The 20,173-nt window shown below is 42.8% G+C and overlaps 1 protein-coding gene across 2 annotated transcripts in view; it reads right to left on the reverse strand.

Moving 5' to 3' along the window:
* The window catches only part of LOC140202725 (contactin-1-like), a 525,313-nt gene that overhangs the window by 114,614 nt on the left and 390,526 nt on the right, over positions 1-20,173 (reverse strand). For both annotated transcript variants that reach the window (XM_072267960.1, XM_072267961.1), the window contains exons 17-18: positions 19,969-20,039; positions 15,307-15,541 (exon numbers count right to left, since the gene is read on the reverse strand). In XM_072267960.1, coding sequence (XP_072124061.1) covers positions 15,307-15,541; positions 19,969-20,039 — 306 coding nt within the window. The remainder of the gene's footprint in view (positions 1-15,306; positions 15,542-19,968; positions 20,040-20,173) is intronic.

Raw genomic sequence — 20,173 nt, forward strand, 5'->3', positions numbered from 1 at the left:
TCACATTCACACACACTCAGAGCTAGAGTATGTCCAACACACACACACATCCTCACTTCCTGCACTGCCAGAGTACCCTGGTTGGACCGTGCACCATCCACAAATCACAGTTCTGTATTTATTTGCCCAGGCCATTCCAACAGCACACCACAAACCTGCCACCTCTACAACCAAGGATTAGGACAGCAGGTCTATAGAAAAATCACAAAATGCATATCGCTCTCCAAGTAGTGGGCTATCTGAATTTGGAAAAGTATTACCAGTCCTTGATCTTCACTAGCTGACATGATAGGGTGATGTTTGACAGTAACAACGACTCGGGTTCATTTCCCACCACTGCCTGACTCAGTACATTCTCCCCATGACCGCGTGGGTTTCCTCTGGATCCAAAGAAATACTGGTTGGTCAGTTAATTGGTCATTGTAAATTGTCCTGCAATTAGGCGAGGATTAAATCGGGGGATTGCTGGGTGATGTGGCTCGAAGGGCCTATTCCACGCTGTATCTCAATCAATCAATCAATAAATAAATAAATCTACATACTGAAACTCCCTCCTCAACACCATGGTTTAAGCATGTTTACTAAGATGGCAGCAATTCAAGAAAAAAAGCTCACCACTATCTTCTTGGGGATAATTGGGGATGGGTAAAAAATGCTGCCACTGCTGGTAATAGCATGATCTGAATAATGAATAGAAATAAAAGCATGCATATACACAAAGGAACACACATAACAGCCAAAGATATTGTATGTGCAATGACTCTCAGAGTTACATTCAGTGCAGGCATTCACACACTGCCACATAGAGGCCCACACATTAACACTTAGAGACACATGAACACACACAAGCACATACACACAAATATACACAGAGACACCCAAGCATATATACACATTAGCAGATTGAGGGACTACCATCAATGACTGCTGTCTGAACACTGATGCAAGGCTCCTCCCCGGGTCTCCTGCCCCAGGTCTCAGGACAGGGCCAGTTTCGTGATTGATTACTCATATCCCAGTTATAGCTGAAGTTTTATGAGGTGGGAAGATGATCTGTCACTCACAATGAATGCATTGAAGTGATCTTTGAAACTTTTTCTGAACTTTACCTCAACAGACTCTATAGCTTCTATTGGAGCTTGTTTGAACTCCTTGTGTAAAAATGACTTAGTATTAGACCTGAGGAAAGACATGTTCCAAAAGTGAGTAAAGTGCATCAATCATATTAATGCACAGAGAAACTTTGCCAGGTGTCGTTCTTAATTCCCTTGAGTTGACAAAATGTCCAGGAAAAAAAATGAACTTCAACCTAAGGTTATTAATCAAGGCCACATTTTCTGAAGAAAAACATCTTGCTTGGAGATATCAAAGTGAAATTTTTAAAGCTGAAATGCAAAATGGAAGATTTGGCATGGAGTTGATGGGAGAGTGCCAAGTATGTGGGGATTTAGGGATGGAATGGCTGGTTGTGAATTAAAGACTCAGTCCAAATCACACAAACTGAAAGAGTAGTGCAAACCCAGAAAACTCACTGCTGCTACAGCAGAGGGTTTTTTACTGCTTACTTTTTAAATAGACAAATGTTGATGTGGTCGATCAGGACCGTAGAGTGAGAAAAAAAAACTTGGTGAATCACGAGAGCAACTGAAACAATGTCCTTGCTAAAACTAACATCCCATTCAAAACAATGAAGGCAGAGTAAAGAAGCAACTCTCCAGTCACATTCATACTCAGTAGAAAAGTACAGTACAGAAATAGGCCCTTTGGCCCACCTAGTCTGTGCCAAACCATATAAACTGCCTACGTCCATCGACCTGCTCCTTCACCGCAGTATGTGTGCTTGCAACACTGTGTGTCCGACAGAGTGATCAGCAGCACTGGGGCTCCACAGGGAACTGTCTTGTCTCCCTTTCTCTTCACCATTTACACCTCAGACTTCAACTACTGCACAGAGTCTTGTCATCTTCAGAAGTTTTCTGATGACTCTGCCATAGTTGGATGCATCAACAAGGGAGATGAGGCTGAGTGCAGGGCTATGGTAGGAAACTTTGTCACATGGTGTGAGCAGAATTATCTGCAGCTTAATGTGAAAAAGACTAAGGAGCTGGTGGTAGACCTGAGGAGAGCTAAGGTACCGGTGACCCCTGTTTCCATCCAGGGGGGTCAGAGTGGACATGGTGGAGGATTACAAATACCTGGGGATACAAATTGACAATAAACTAGACTGGTCAAAGAACAATGAGGCTGTCTACAAGAAGGGTCAGAGCTGTCTCTATTTCCTGAGGAGACTGAGGTCCTTTAACATCTGTCGGACGATGCTGAGGATGTTCTACGAGTCTGTGGTGGCCAGTGCTATCATGTTTGCTGTTGTGTGCTGGGGCAGCAGGCTGAGGGTAGCAGACACCAACAGAATCAACAAACTCATTCGTAAGGCCAGTGATGTTGTGGGGATGGAACTGGACTCTCTGACGGTGGTGTCTGAGAAGAGGATGCTGTCCAAGCTGCATGCCATCTTGGACAATGTCTCCCATCCACTACATAATGTACTGGGTGGGCACAAGAGTACATTCAGCCAGAGACTCATTCCACCGAGATGCAGCACAGAGCGTCATAGGAAGTCATTCCTGCCTGTGACCATCAAACTTTACAACTCCTCCCTTGGAGGGTCAGACACCCTGAGCAGATAGGCTGGGTCCTGGACTTATTTCATAATTTACATATTACTATTTAACTATTTATGGTTTTATTATTTAATTATTTATGGTGCAACTGTAATGAAAACCAGTTTCCCCCGGGATCAATAAAGTATGACTATGACCATAGTCCTCCATACCCCTAATTCAATGTACCTATCCAAATTTCCCTTAAAGTTGAAATCGAGCTTGCATGCACCACTTGTACTGGCAGCTTGTTCCACACTCTCACAACCCTCTGAGTGAAGAAGCTTTCCCTCATGTTCCTCTTAAACTTTTCTCCTTTCATCCTTAACCCATGACTTCTGGTTGTAGTCCCACCCAACCTCAGTGAAAAAAGCATGCTTACATTTACCCTATCTGTACCCCTTATAATTTTGTGTACCTCTATCAAATCTCCTCTTAATTTTTTACATTCTAAAGAATACAGTCCTAACCTATTCAATCATTCCTTGTAACTCAGATCTTCCAGACCTGGGATCATCCTTGTAAATGTTCTCTGTACTCTTTCAACCTTATTTAAATCTTTCCTGTAGATAGGTGACCAAAACTGCACACAGTACTCCAAATTAGGCCTCACCAACATCTTACACAACTTCAGCATAACATCCCATCTCCTATACTCAAGACGTTGATTTATGAAGGCCAATGTGCCAAAAGCTTTCTTTATGACCCTATCTACTTATGACACTACATTCAACAAATTGTGGACCTGCATTCCTAGATTGCTTTGTTCTACCACATTCCTCAGTGCCCAATAATTCACTATGTAATACTCACCCTGGTTAGTCCTACCAAAGTGCAGCATCCTCACACTTGTCTACGTTGAACTCCATCCGTCATTTTTCAGCCCATTTTTCCAGCTGATTCAGTTAAGTACAATATTATCTAGATCATTAGTATAGATGACAAACAGCTGCGGACCCAGCACTGATTGCTGCAGCACTTGACTAATCACAGACCTCCTGTCAGAGAGGCAACCATCTGTTACCACTCCCTGGCTTCTCCCACAAGGCCAAGGTCTAATCCAATTTACTACCTCACCTTGAATGCCAAGCAACTGAACCTTTTTGACCAATCTCCCATGCGGGACCTCGTCTAAAGACTTAATAAAGTTTATGTAGACCACATCCACTGCCTTGCTTTCATCAACTTTGATGAAAAACTCTATAACATTGGTTAGACATGACCTACCATGCATGAAGCCACGCTGACTATTCTTGATTAGTCCATGTCTACCGAAATAGTCATATATCCGTTCCCTCAGATATATAGTAATCATTCACATTACCACGTAGAATATGACTGCCACCACAAAGACTTCAGCTGGTCACGATGAACCCAAGTGCCTGAAGATAATCACTAACATAACCTTTTCAATTTGCCCAAAATTGCTGTTAACACTGCTTCAGCAAGTATCATTAACATGAATACTCAATTTAGGATAACCACCATCACTAAACCTACCCTGCTGTAAAGCATTTTAAACAAGAACAGTACAAATCAATTAGAGATTTTGGCATCCAACAGATTACCCACAAGGAAGCTTGCATCTGATAAGTGTTTTATTCACTGCAACACAATTCAATTATAGTGCTTTGGTGCCCCTGGTTTTTATGTGCAGAACAATTGAAAACTGATGGATGAAAATGAATGGATCAAATTCAAGATATGCTTTTGAAAACTAACATAATGCAAGAACTAAACACAGGAAACAGGAGCAAGAGTTGGCCAATGGAACTTACTCTTCCTGTTAACCAGATCATGGATGATCTATTCCTAGCCTATTTACTCCTTTGTTGTTTGAGCATGTGTCAACCTCTATCTTGAATATTTAATGGATCCGCTCCCACAGCCAAGATGGAGCTGGTGAAAAAAAAAACGGCAATGCTTTGCAGTCAGTTTACAAAACTTGTAAATATACTCCTCTGAACTACTCTCACTGCAATCTACAGCCTGAATTTCCTATGAAGCAACATACTTCTGAACCTTTTTAATGAACGAGTGATTTCATGATCTCCTGAAGGACTCAGTGGACTTGACTCTTAAGAATGCAGGTACGGCACCTTTAAGTGGACAAAAGTACATCACCATGGCCAAAAGTGAGGAAGGAGAGGGGTATAAAACTTCATCAATCCAGTATCTTGTTAGAAAATCTGCAGTTGCTGGAGAACAAAATTGTGGATCTGGGGCAAGATTGATGCATTGGAGGGAAAGAGGGTTTGCTGTGTTCAGTGATTCCTGGCTAACACAAGACACGCTGGGTTCGCCGATCAGGCCCTAGGGCTTCTCGATGGACTGGACAGCTGATTCAAAGAAGCCAAAAGTTGGAGGAGGTTCTGTGTTTCATGGGCACGGTGGTCTTGTCACACTCCTGTTCCCCTATCCTGAAACATCCAAGTGCCAAATGTTCTTGTTCTACTTACTGAGCGAGTTTTCCTCCATGATCCAGTTTGCATATCGCCAAAAGCCGATGTTAAGCAGATACTTGGGTACTGAGTGCTGTCATCAGCAAACAAGAAACAGCCTATCTCAATGCCTTTCAAATCATTGTTGGGGACTTCAATCAGACTTGTTTGAAGAAATCTCTGCCCAATTATCATCAACAAATCACCTGTAGCAGGGTTAGCAACATACTCGATCACTGCTATACTATAATAAGGAATGCCTACTGTTTGATCTCTGGACTGCATTTTGGGAAATTTGATCATTTGCTTCTCCTCCTTCTACCTATATATAGGGAGAGGCTAAAGAGCAAGATTCCAGAAGTAAGGACAATGAAGAAGTGGTCACAAAGGATCAGCTATGGGCTGGACTTGAGTTGGTGGACTGGGCTGTTATCAGGAACTCATCAAAGGACTTTATAAAAACAGAACTTTTTCAGGAACTCATCAAAGGACTTTATAAAAACAGATGTAGATGAGTGTGTCCTCACAAAATCATTCAGTCTTCCCCAACCAGATGCCCTGGATGAATCATGAGATCCACAATCTGCTGATCTTGTCTGGCACTCAAGTAAATACAAGAGGTCCAGGTTAGATTTCCAGAAAGCCACCTCAAGTGTGAAGTGATGATTCTGGACCAAACTTGAATCACTTAAGGGTGCTCAAAAATGAAATGATTTCACTTTTCAACAAGTTAGGAATTACGAAGAATTTGAAGTTACATAGAATGTAGAATAGTACAGCACAGTACAGGCCCTTTGGCCCACATTGTTGTGCCAACCCTCAAACCCTGAGGTTTGATATCGATAGTCATCTTGAATGTTACAATGAAAATGAAGATTTGGAGGATGCAATGCATTGTATGAAGGCAGTCCATTATCTGCACTAGGTGTTTGTGCTACTTTTGTTTATTTACAGTGAATCTAAATAAAAAAGCAGATGAATTCCTCCATCGATAACTGTTTGGAACAAATGCGCAGTCTTATAGTACTGTAAAGGTATTGGTAATGTTCTAATTTGTTCTGTATTTTACTTATATATATACATGGTTAATTAGTTAAGCAGTAGTTGTCTTTTAACTATTTCCATGAAACTGGCTATTTGATCCTGTGAGATGAAGGAAAAACCAGTGAAGTTTCCCGTCCGAGTGTGGATTCTGGGTGACCTCCCCAATATAGCAGTAAGTAGCAAACTGTGAGGTGTGGCGGAGATCAGCAGCAGCCTGCAAAGGTCCAGAGGCAAGAAAGCTGAGAGTCACCCTAACCCAGGCAGATGGAGAAGGCATTAAGGTCATATGCTTCAGCCCATCTAACACCACATAGTCCAGCGAAATGAGGTTTATAAAACCGAGTCACTCAGCGAGCTTTGCTTTTATGCTTCATGACATTTAATTAGGCTGAAACAATTTAACCCCCTCCCGCAAAAAACTGCCATACTTCCTTTATTTCTCATCGCTGAATACCTATTCTGCTTCGTTAAGAAAGGATACCAACAACCAGCACACCAAGTCCCCATAAATTTTGGATCGGAGAAAATATATTACACAAGAACCTGTTGCCTCTATGAATTGTGTTTCATTTTCAGTTCCCAGACATATTCTGTTCCATAGACTGTATTTCCTACCCCTCCATCCCTGTCTTCAAGCTGAGGCTTCTCTCAACAAGACAGGCAATGAGCCTCCATGAGGCAACGTCTCTGCAGCTTCCTATCATGGGTTTGATCTGCACTGTCTCCATCTCCACAGAGATGCCAACTAGTCAGGCTGCCAGTGCACTTGGTTTGAGATCAAAACCAAAAACAGCTCTGGTAAAATAGTAATAATTAACTGCTTGTTTTTTCTTGAGGTTAGCTCAATAAACTACTCCGCCTTTTTGCAGCCTACTTCAGAAAAGATCTTGCACTGTTGTACTATCAATAAATTTCATGTTGATTGTAAACCAAGTCAGTGGTATTAATTGGTCGAATCTAATATAAGGACTGTTACTCACTGGACATACTGTGCTGATGGCCTCCTTTCGAGAGTCACAGAGTTATACAGCATAGAAATAAGTCTTTTCCCTCAACTCGTCTATGTCAAGCAAGTTTCCTACTTGAGCTTGTCCTATTTGTCTGCTTTTGGCCCATATCCCTCTAAACCAGGGGTTCCCAACATTTTTTATGCCATGAACCAATACCATTAAACAAGGGCTCTGTGGGCTCCAGGTTGGTAATCACTGTTCTACACCTTTCCTATTCACATGCCTGTCTGAATGTTTTTTAAACACTGTATCAATCTCTACAGCTTCCTCCATTAGCTCACTCCACATTTCCATTGCACTCTGTGTAAAAAGTTGACCTTCAGGCCGCTTTTAAAACTTTATGTCTCACCTTAAATCAAAATCCTCTGGTTTTAGACTCACCAACTCTGGAAAAAAGACTGTCACCATTTATCTTATTTATATCCCTCATAATTCTATGAACATCTACAAGGCCCTCTTTTGGCCGTTTATCATTCTGAGGAAAAATTATTATCTGAATGGTGGCCGATTAGGAAAAAGGGAGGTGCAACGAGACTTGGGTGTCATTATACACTAGTCATTGAAAGTGGGCATGCAGGTACAGCAGGCGGTGAAAAAGGCGAATGGTATGCTGGCATTTATAGCGAGAGGATTTGAGTACAGGAGCAGAGAGGTACTACTGCAGTTGTACAAGGCCTTGGTGAGACCGCACCTGGAGTATTGTGTGCAGTTTTGGTCCCCTAATCTGAGGAAAGACATCCTTGCCATAGAGGGAGTACAGAGAAGGTTCACCAGATTGATTCCTGGGATGGCAGGACTTTCATATGAAGAAAGAATGGATGAACTGGGCTTGTACTCGTTGGAATTTAGAAGATTGAGGGGGGATCTGATTGAAATGTATAAGATCCTAAAGGGATTGGACAGGCTAGATGCAGGAAGATTGTTCCCGATGTTGGGGTTGTCCAGAACGAGGGGTCACAGTTTGAGGATAGAGGGGAAGCCTTTTAGGACCGAGATTAGGAAAAACTTCTTCACACAGAGAGTGGTGAATCTGTGGAATTCCCTGCCACAGGAAACAGTTGAGGCCAGTTCATTGGCTATATTTAAGAGGGAGTTAGATATGGCCCTTGTGGCTACGGGGGTCAGGGGGTATGGAGGGAAGGCTGGGGCGGTGTTCTGAGTTGGATGATCAGCCATGATCATAATAAATGGCGGTGCAGGCTCGAAGGGTCGAATGGCCTACTCCTGCACCTATTTTCTATGTTTCTATGTTTCTAAAAAGTAAAATTCTTGTGAATCTTTGCTGTGTCCTTTGCCACTTAATGACATCTTGCCTCACGATGGTCGATATGTTCTGCCCATACAACCATTCCTCCTTTTTGAAGCCTATTTCAATGCAAGATCTTCCGAGGAGTTAATAATTGCTGTAGACAGAGGGAATCTTCCGCCAGTTCTATTCTCACTTGCAGTGACAGTCTCTTCCCGCAAATGAAGGTCAATAATTTGGCAGAAACTTCAGCTCTGGGAATTCTATGTAATGTTTTCAACATGAACAAATTAACTCAGCTGAATGAGAAGGAACAAAGTTTCTGATTAACATTTTTGGGACACGTTGCAAGTTAGTATGCTTCACAGTCCCTTGAACTCTGTTCTACTATTAAAGAAGTGTTTCACTCATCTGCCTATAAACTCAACACCATATTCCAATCTACATATATTAACTATCACTTCCTTGTTTATATATCTATCAACTGTTGCCCTAAATCTATTCATGGTCTGCTTCAACTGCACTTTGGAGAAGCAAGCTCCAAATGCACTGTGACAAAAAATATCTCAATTCTTGACATAAATAGGTGACCCCTTAATTTGAAGGGCGATCCTTAGTTGCAGAGGAAACAGGAAACACCCTCACTACAACCACCCCAGTCCCTTAAGGTTGTCATAGACAGGGGAAATAGAGGGGATAAGCTCCCACTACATATTAAATGCTCCCAATGGAGTGCATCTCAAATAGCCTCTGACAACGAAGTCCAGCTCCTGGCCTTCACATGTAGTTTAACTACGAAGCCCAGCGGAACTGTTTCTACTGACAGGAGAAGGGGAAAAGGTGGGTTACTGTCGTTTTGGGCAGATAGGGCTCGTCAACCGTGATTGGCAGCTCATCTAGAAGGAAACTTCTGATTTCAAACATCCATTGCCTTGCGGCTATACTCACTCATGGGGAAGGCTTTATTAGTAAACTCTGAGGAAATACCTGGTGCTGTAATCCCTAAGGCAGTCCTACATTGAATTCAACACTGACTGGCAACTCCTGTGGCTGGTGCCAAATTGTATTGGTCTCTGTCATTCATTTGGATTTATCAGCTGTGTGGTGCCTGCTGCATGGGCAACAGCTTGCTCTCTGCACCATACTGCCCTGGATTGTGTAGACAGCTAAGACACATGATCAACCGCGATTAAAGGAGGGCCCACCACTACAACCACTCCGTCCACACCCCTCACGATTCTATGTGTGAATTAAGCAGGGAAAAATTTTAACTGGAATCATCTGCTACCAAGGCAATTTAAGGCATAGTAAGAAACCACTTCAGCACAGCTCATTAAAAAAACTCAGCCCATCTTGAATAAAGTAGCCCATGTGGATAAGACCCTCCAAGAGAGATCCACCTTTGTTCCAATGAGACATCTGATCTCTCTCTTCCCCCTTCTGCAATTTGTACTTCTTTCCAGAGCCTATGTTTTCATCTCCATCACACTTCAAAGAGCACTACATATTTGAAAATGGGCAGGCCATTTGGTGCCTTGTACCTGTTCTACCATTTAATGAGAATGAAGCTGATCTTCCACCTCAGTGTTACTTTCCAGCACTCACCTCATATCCCTTAATATCCAAGAATCTGTCACCTTCAATCTTGAAACAGTCAGCATGATTTTTCTTCTCTTTCCCCTTTCTAGTTTCAGGTTCTCCTCCACTCCAGTCTGCAATTCTTCCTGCCCCACCCAGGCTCTCCTAATGACGGTTTACTCTCAGGCTTCAGGAGTTTCCAGGCCAATTTCAGCAACTCTGATGTTGTTAAGATACAAGTGGCAGTAAAGTCCTTTGTCCAGGATGACTCAGATATCATGTGCTGATTGCAAGCTCCGACAGCCTGGCGCAAACCCAATGAAGAGGAACAGCTTCACCCAAGCCCCAAGTCACAGCATCACTCTGTGCAAAGCAAGAGAAGTGGAGTCTATCTACTCCTCAGTTACAATACTATCTTGCAGGATATCCTGCAACCAATTCTCCCAAGCCTGAAGCTTTATAAGGCCATGGACATCAACTAAAAGTCCTTTCCAAAATACACACCATCCCAATCTAGACAATTACCACTTTTATCCCCATAGTCACTCAGTCAAAATCTGGGAATTTCCTCATAACAGTTGTGGCCTACCTTCTTCATTTGGACTGTAATGGGGCAAGGAGGTCAACCTCGTTTTCTCAAACAGTATCAAACTTAGTCCAGTGATGCAGTGATCAATTACAACAGGAACAGAGTGTAGATAGCAATGGCAGACCTCAGTGAAACTAGGAAGAAACTCAGATTCATTCCTATCTCAGAATGCAGCTCAAATAATGATAAGTGGAGCTGCTTTGTGATATAAACTTTACCAGAAAACTCTGGAGTTGCGCCATTTGACCTCCACATCCAATTGTCAAATCTCTCCACCTACTGAATACAGGCAGTCTTCAGCTTCCAACAGGGCTCCATTCCTGAGAACTGTTCATAAGTCAGAGTTGTGGTGGGAGAGCAAGCAGGCAAGGGAAGAGCAGACGCCAACCAGCCTCCCTGACTCAGTGAGTGAGTGACAGTCTCCCAGTTCTGCTCGGCTCGGCTCGACTTGGCCCCCGATTGATGCAGCTCAGCTGGGTGTGGGGAGGTGTGATGACTGCAGAGAAGAGGCATGGGGGAAATCCCCTGTTCCCATGCAGCACAATTCATCTCTGTGCGACAGGAGAACATATATCATAGTACAATAGTCTCTCTCTTATTATTTCATACATTATTATTGTACATTGGTAAATTATTATTGTGTATATTATTATTCCGTGCTTTATAACAGTTAAGTCTGCGCACTGTTAAGTGTGTTTTTTAAACGTTGCTGCTGTAACCAAAGAGTTTTCTACCTGGGATTAATAAAGTACTTATTATTATTATTATTATTTATGTTCACCATTTGTTACTTGCATGACTGTGACCCCATTTTTATTTACTTGCATTTGTGATGTAGTCATAATAGGGCAATTGAGAAATCCTGTCTTGGTCAACAGTTAGATGCTGTGTTTAAGAAGCTTTAATTTCCTCTGTCAGTAACATTGTGATCTCTGAACGATTAACAGTATGTGTTTGGCATTTCAGAAGTGACACTGGTCTACTGTTCTCACAGAGCGTAGGCTGAGGAACTGCACTCAGCTGCTGATTTTAGACAGAGCTGGCAATGAGTTGCACGCTCCTAAATTCACAACCACCACTGTGAGAACGAGGGTACAGGATCCTTACCTTTATCTTGTAAAATTCGTGTGCAAAAGACAACTAAGCAGACATCACACCCTGCAAAAACTCATTTCAGGGAGGTAGCCCCATCAATTTGCTGGAGACTTCTGGGAGAGGTGGAATGTCTGCAATAGAGTAGCTCCTTAGCAGCTGGCCAGTTAGCTTAAATAACGTTAGCTATGCTAATGAACGATGACACCTGTTAAACTCACCTCAACACGTCTTTTACAGTCGTAACCCACCATGGGCAATAGAAAAGTCACTGTTGCAAACAGTGCAGCGAGCAACACTGTCATTATTTTGACCCCTATGAGGCAGGGGTACACTTTGGTGTAGTCTGGGGCGACGTACGTTTTATATTTTTTTTGTAACACTCTGCCATGGTGTGCTCTCGCTCGCGCTCTCTCTCTCATGGTCGCTCTCGCGCTCTCTCTTGCTTTCTCTCGCTTGCTCGCAAAACAATTGATTTCCGTGATATTGTATATAATTTGCAGGCATCAGGGAGCCACTATTCATATGCGGGAGACTCCCGGAACTTCTGGGAGAGGTGGGATGTCTGACTAAGGTAAATAAAATATGAATCTGGCAAATATAAGCTCAAAGCAAGACATTTCTTCCCACACTGGTTCAACACAATTCTGCAGTTTTGAATGTTTTCCTAAAGTGGACATATCTCTGTGCAAGCCATCCCTGAGAGATTACAGGGAACTCTTTGCCCACCATGTCAGCTTTCCTTAATGTTGTCCCTTGGTGAAGTTCTGTTGCTGTGGGTTTCGCCCAGAGGGCTTACTGTTTGGGATCACAGTCAGGGATATTCATCTAGCCCAGCTCTACTGTGTAATACAGTGATAGCTGATCACCTGATTTTCTACCTTGTTCCCTCCATCCTCCATCAGCCTCTAACCCTTCTGCATTAATTGCTTCTTGAACAAATTTAGCTACTTGGCCTCCATTGCCTTCTGTAGGAGAGAATTCTACATGTTCACCGCCATCTGCATGAAGTAAGTTGCTCTGAACTCAGCTTCTAATTACTCAGAAGTCTAAGGAAATTTGGCATGTCTCCACTGACACTCACCAATACTTACAGATGCAGCACAGAAAGTATCCTATCTGCATGCATCACAATTTAGCATAGCAAATTGCTCTGCCCAAGTTTTCAAGAAACTACAGAGCTGAGAATGCAGCCCAGCCCATCATACAAACCAGCCTCCCCTCGACGGACTCTATCTACACTTCTCACTCAGGAAGCTGCCAATTTAATCATGGAACCGCAACCCCCTTACCCTGGTCATTCTCTCTTCTTTCTTCTGTTGGAGAGAAGATACAAAGCTTGAAAATATGTGCCACCAGGCCCAGGGACAAATTCTATTCCACTGTTGTCAGACCTTTGAACAGCTCTCCTATACAGTAAAGATGAATTCTCGATGTCCCATCAAATTTAGCATAGCCTTATACTTTATTTATTCACCTACACTGCATTTTCTCTGTAATTGTAACACCATTCTGCATTCTGTTTTCTTTTTACTACTTCTATGTACTAATGTGTGACACGATCTGTCTGGATGGCACAGAAAACAAAGCTTTTCACATGTGACAATTACCAATACCCTACACCCTAAGTTTATGACTCCTGGTTCTCTACTTCCCAGCCACTGAAAACACACTGCATCAAGCTGCTTGAATTACCCCAGTTTCTACCACAGAGGGTGAAAGTCTTTTATTCTCCCTCTCATCTGGGCTGAAGCCAGGTTGCCTTCATCAGCAGGACCTGGAAGCCAGTGTTGTCTCAGCACGGCTCCAGGCATCAAACACTTCACAGTCACCAAAAAAGAAACAAGGTTTGCTTTGGATCGTAAGACTGAGAGTGTACGTTGTTATCAGACAGATCACCAAAGGCTGCTGACATGTGGAAACGTGGAGCAGAGTATTCAACATGTTATCACAATACCAAGCACAAGTACTGATTTCCTAACTATGTGACTGGAAATTCTGGCATCAACTGCTTCCTTTTCAGACAGATGAAAGAGGGCAATCCCCACTGTTATCAGTGCCTCCTCTCAATGAGTTTGATCCTTCCACCAACTCCTAGATGTGCCTCAATTTCATGTAGCAACAAAGATGGGCCATTAGTTCATAAGTTATCAGTAAGTGATTTCGGCAGTCAGTGTATCGAAACTTGGAGGGTAAGAACACAAGAAACTGGAGCAGGAGAGGGCCATCCACCCCAGTGACCCTGGTGTACTATTCATCTGATGAGGCCAGCTTTTTGACCTCAGTATTCCTGCACTACGCCTTGATCCTCCTCATATTCAGAAATCTATCAACTGCTGTTTTGAATTAGTTCAATAACCAATCCTCTGTAGACCATCATCTGCACGAAGAAATTTCTCTTCATTTGAATCCTTGGGAAACATTCTCTCTACATCCAACCTCTTAAGCCCTGGGACATTAGAGGTCTAGTCTTCTTATTGCTTTTCAGAGTGCAAACCCACCCAGGGCAAATCCCTGGAACCAGTTTAATGAAGCTTTGATGCACTCCTCAAATGGCAATTGTGTCCTTTCATAGGTAAGCGGACTAATATAGTGCACAAAACTCCTAGTGTGGTCTCACCAAGGCTCTATATCATTGCATTAAGGTAGTTTTAGTCAAATCCTCTGGTGCTTGCCTTCCGAATCCCTAGCTCTACCAGCTGGCTGGCTTTTAGTAATTTATGCATAAGGATATCTCGGTGCCTTTGATCTTTGATATTACCCAATCTCCCATTATTTAAAAATTACTACAGTTCTCTGTTTTGTGTACCAAGGATAGCTTCACATTTCTCCACATCCTATTGCATTTCTGTACTTTTTCTACATACAACTAGCTCTCCAAAGCTCCTTGAGGTTTCTTTATGGCCTCCTCACTACTCACAATGCAATCTGGTATCGCATCATTAGCAAACCTAGAAATATGATTCCTGATCCCCCAGCCAAATAGGCATTAATAACAGCTGTAGCCCAACCACTCCTTGTCTGGTACCCCAGTTGTCATAGCCTGCCTCCCTGAGCAATATCTGCTTACCCCCAGTGACTGCACAAGTTCACGTTTATTGTTGTCAGAGGTAAATTTACGCAAGGTATAAATGGCATGAAAATTAGTCTTTTGCAGCAGCAGTACAATACATCACAAACATAAGTTTAGCATACTAAAATAAATTTTACAACTTCTTTCTGCCTGATAACCTATTTATTGGTTAGTGCATTATTGCCTCAAACTCCATGTGCTCCAACATCATTAGTAAAGAAACCGCTTGAAACTACGAGGGATATAATGACAAAAGAAATTATAAAGATTTCCGCCTTAACAGAAGTAACTTGAAAATTCAAAATGCATCATATTCCTTCACTCCCTTTCACATATTATGTGAGTCGCTCTCTCAAAAGACTCTAGCAGATTAATCAAATTTGATTTTCCTTTCACGCTGACTCGGCACAATCTGCTTACTCCTTTCAGGTGTTTTGTTGTTACACCTTTGTGATGGATTCTGGCATTCTCTCTACCACCAACATTATCTAACGTGTTCGTGGTTCCCTGCTTCCACTTTCACTCCTATTCTAGATTCTGCAGCAAAATCAAAAGCATTGCTCTGCCACTTACCGTCCTCTGCTGAGTAAATAAAAGCAGAAAGGCTGAATGGACCATTCCCTTTGTTGTTGAAAGCTTTGACCTTGACTTCGAACTGAGTGTGGGGAGTCAGGGAGTCATCTTTGTGAACATATCGGTTGCCTTCAGGATTGGGCACTGTCACCTTCCTCCACTCTCTCTCTCCGCTTCGTTTGAAGGCAACAAGGTAACCAAAGTTGCTCCCATAATGGTACTCTCTTGGCAAGGGCTGTGTGGGCATAAGTGACGTGTGAAGGGTTAGTCTCAGGTGAGATCAAGTTCAAGTTTAATGATCATTGAAACAGACATGAATATATCCAATCAAAGAAGGTCAAGGTGCAAACACATTAACAACAGTATACAGCACAGTGCACATATGGTTGCAATTTCAAAAAAACATATAGTCACAAAGAGAAAAATTAATAATAATATAGGCCAAGACCCGAATTGTCCTAGTCCAGCTTGTACTTCACCAAAGGAACACTGGAGGGCAGCACCAGGTGAACATCGGACAGCAGCACTGAGCGAGCACTGGAGAGCAGCACCGAATGAGAGGACATCCCTTAACCCAGTAAGAAATCCAGCATCTTCTTTGCCGGCGCCCGCAATAGGCAACTCCAAAGCGTGCGGGCATTGTCTGTGCAACAACTGAGGTAACGTAGCTCCCCTGCCGTCAGTCTCGCCAATGAACCAGTGAACTGGACCTGCACTATTCTACATTAGCAACTTCCACCAAGGTCTTGCATTTACAATGAAAATATCCAAGACAATCACTTGGACCTTTTTTTTAGGACCACACACCATCTCAGCACAATGGTACACAACAAGTCCAGGTGACACACACACAACAACTGTGTGGTAGAAGTTCAGCTCCATTGCTATCAGACAATTCGCTGATGGGATAGTCTCTCAGTACTTAATGTTCTTAGTATCCAGCAGTGACTTGCAATTGTAAAAGGAACGTACAAGGCGAACAAATACACCTTTGATAATTAGACCCAGAGTGGCCCTTGCGTCCAAGCATGCCGCCATTGTAACGGAAGATCAGGGACATCTAACTGAGTTGATTAAGACAATTGATGGATTAGGCTGGACCAGCAAAAAGAAATCACTTCATTCAGTGCAGCAGCGCAGAGAGAAAGCAACCTTGAAGACACACCATTGGTGGGGCAATATCAAGGAGCACTTTCCCTCACACTGGGGATCATGGAAACTTCCTCCCCCTTAAGCAATATGGCCAGACCATTTCTGAAATGATTAATGTTATGTCAAGCTATTAAGTGATGTGCACATAAATTGAGTAACTACATGCAGCCAACTGAGTGGGAAAGGAATATGAGCACTTCATTGCATGCTCTATTTCTCACGTTTTTATGGAGCAGTATTGCTGAGGATTTTAGTCTGAAATTATAAACCGCAGTTCTCATTCTGAAGTAATTATGGAAAGGAGCAGTATGTGCCTGCTACAATCATTAGCTTTATTGCATTATAATTAGATTTTTCTTTAATTGATCAGTTTGGTTCCAGTCCCAATATGTGCATCTGAAACACACATTTGGAATCATTAAATCTGTAAATGAAGGGGGAATCTGTCCCAAGAAATCCTCAAGCATTCCATGAGCCAAGGGAGGCCGAGGTTCAACCTTGTAATGTGCAATCCATTCTCAGCCCCTGAATGTGGCTAATGTGCCAGGCATGCTATCAACAACTGTCATGAGATCAATCACAATCTCAGCTTTAGATGCAGTCCTGAATGATTGTGAGTATAATGACCTCGGGCTGAAGGCCTGATACAACTTTTCCCTGGCTTCACTTCAGTGGCATAAACCTCAGCGCCGTCTGAAATCAAATTAGGGGTCAGAGGTTCCTTGACATTCAAACTACTTATGCAGATGGTGGAAACCCTCAGACAACCCTCATGTAACAGTAAAGGGACTGAGAGGTAGGCAGCCTCGTCTCCAAGTTGCAGAGAGTAGCCTTAAATCTCCCCTTCTGATGCAAGACATAATCCGAAAATCAAAAACTGCAGGCGCAGCAAACCTGACATTTTTTGGGGGAAGTAAAAAGAGAATGAGGTCAGACAGCATGTGTGGAAAGAAACAGATATTGGGGGTTTTATTTTATTTAGTGACACAGTGCAGAGTAGGCCCTTCTTTCCCCTCAAGCCATGCTGCTCCAGCAAACTCCAACAAGCCCCATTCATCCTAACCTAATCACACGACAATTTTACATTGACCAATTAACCTATCCAACATATCGTTGGACTGTGGGAGGAAACTGGACCCGGGGTGAACCCATGCGTTCCACAGGAAAGACGTACAGAGACTCCTTACAGAACAGCGTCAGAATTGAACTCTGAAATTCAGAACGCTACCATGGTGCCCACGGTTTTAAATCAAATCTAAAATGGAAGGTTATTTCCCTTCACACCAATGTTGCCTGACATGTTGAGCATCTCCAGCACTTTCTGTTTAGATTACACGGGGACACCAGCCTGGTTGATGTTATAACACTGAGTCCATGTCACCCAGTTAAAAAGGAGTCTCTCCCTTTGAGCTATGAATCCAAGGTTTCATCCTTCCTCTGATCCAAGGGATTCCACAGCTCTGTATGGAGGAGAACAAATTATCCCTCAATTCAGATCACAAACTGATCGTATTTCCTATAACAATGGCTACTCTTCCAAAGTAGTTTGCATAGATGCATTGGGATGTTGAGAACTGAAAAATGTTCATTAATGCAAATCTTTCTGTTAGATTAAATATCCTTTGCTTCAGTGACACTGGTAACAGAACAAATGATCATGATGGACTCTGAGGGGTCCAGTGGAGATCAGAAACCTCTTCAGACCACTTCACATCTTTCTGTGGCATCCATTTTCTGTTGAAAGGCAGGCTTTGGATAGTGCTGAACTTACCTCCTTTGTTCTTACATCCGCTCCCAACCCTGCATGAAGCAACAACCACTCCCCTAAAGTGGAGTGTGTTTATATGATCCACTAATTTAAAGATGGAAGTATTGTCACTGAACCACAACTGACATCACTTACTGTATCTGAAATGTGCCCCTTACTTGGCTATTTTTGTAGTAGTTGTCATGCAGTTCAGAGAGGTATTATGGGTGAATAGTAATCTCTCTTCAAATCATGAAAATTTTCTATACAGTGAGGTGAACCATGCTTGATCTGGCTCAATCTTCAGGCTTGACACCTGTAGCTGCACTAACCATTTCTTCCCCACAGGTCAAGTTTAACTCCAGGCTTCACTGCTGTTTAAAGCAGGCAGTTCAAATGGCTCAGCAGGGACTAGGGCCTGGTTCTGTGCTGAGCTCTTCGATGACTCTGTGCTGGGGCAGCATCAGGAGGCAGGGATGTCTGTGAATAACAACTGGACCTCAGGTCCTGGTCCTGATGAAGAGTCATGGCCTGAAATGTTGACAGTTTATTCCTCTCCATAGATAGGAATATGTCAAGCATAGGTTCTGCTTGACTTGCTACGTTTCTCAAGCATTTTGAGTGTGTTACTCTGGATTTCCAACCTCGGCAGAGTCTCTTGTGTTTATTACTGGGCCGGAGATTTATTGATGAATTTTAAAAACAATTCTGCTATCAGACTTTTCCAACTGTTTCCAAATGTCTCTGACAGACTTGCAGAAACAGTTGAAAGACCAATAATTAGAAGTATGAATTATTTAACTAAACTAAAATAATGAAGGAAGAATGAATTTACTTAATTGGTGTACACTAATTAAAAAGCAATGTGATTAAGTAAAACAAATAGGAATAAAATATCTACCTGCATTTTCATTATCAGATAAAGTGAATGGATGTAGTCTTTTCTCCAGGCAAAGGGAATCAAAAACTGCTGGGTATAAGTTTAAGGTGAGAGGAGAAAGATGTGAAAATAACAATAAGGGCTACTTCTTCACACAGAGGGTGGTACATTTTAGGAAAGAGCTGCCAGAGGAAGTCATTGCTACACAAATTGTGCAGATACAAAAGTTCAGAGAGATATGGGCCAAATGCAGGTAATGGGACTCGCTTTGATGTGAATCTTGGTCAGCAAGGATGGTGGACCACAGGGCTTGTTTCTATGCTGTGTGACATGGTGCCTCCTTTGTGGGACCAGATTGGTGACCCGCTCAGATGAATGGGACGGCTGTACATGTACCAGTTACAGCTGGTGACCGCCGGACTCTGCTTCCAATATGGAAGAGGATGGCGGGTCTGCTGCCATGCAACCCCAGGAACGCTTGAGACTTACTCTCTGCAAATGCACAGGTGCAGAAGTCAGGAACATGCTGTCTTGCGGTTTACTGGCAACTCTTAATGCAAATGATGGCATTAGTTTAGAATAATCTGGGTGATACATACATTTTTATGGAGTGTTAGAACAGCAAACAAAAGATGGCAAACAAGACTGCGCGGATCATTGGGCATTATTCAAGATCGCGGACCAGACGTACGTAATTACTGAATGAAAGAACAGTTTGGGAATGTAGATATATACATGGAGATCATATTGCGAAACAAGGCTATTAAACAGTCACATATTGGACATATGGTAAAGAACTTCTATTCTCCGGTCTTCCTTGGCCACTTGTACTTGGTAGCAGGGTTGAACAACATTCAACTGGAGCATGTTGGTCCAAACCTACCGTCCATGTTATCGTCAGTTCCCGGTGATTTCCGCCGCCTCCTCCAACATCAGATGGCGCCACAGTGGGAGCTGTGGGAAGAAGAGCAGGGGCATTTTAATGGCTTGCACTGAGTGGGTGTGTGGAGAGGAGGGGAAAGGCAGGAGGTGATAATGTTGGAAACTTTGTAAAGAAGGCACTCACTTTCTCTCCCAAACCAGACAGT

Source organism: Mobula birostris, chromosome 9 (assembly GCF_030028105.1).
Source record: "Mobula birostris isolate sMobBir1 chromosome 9, sMobBir1.hap1, whole genome shotgun sequence".
Classification (NCBI taxonomy): domain Eukaryota; kingdom Metazoa; phylum Chordata; class Chondrichthyes; order Myliobatiformes; family Myliobatidae; genus Mobula; species Mobula birostris.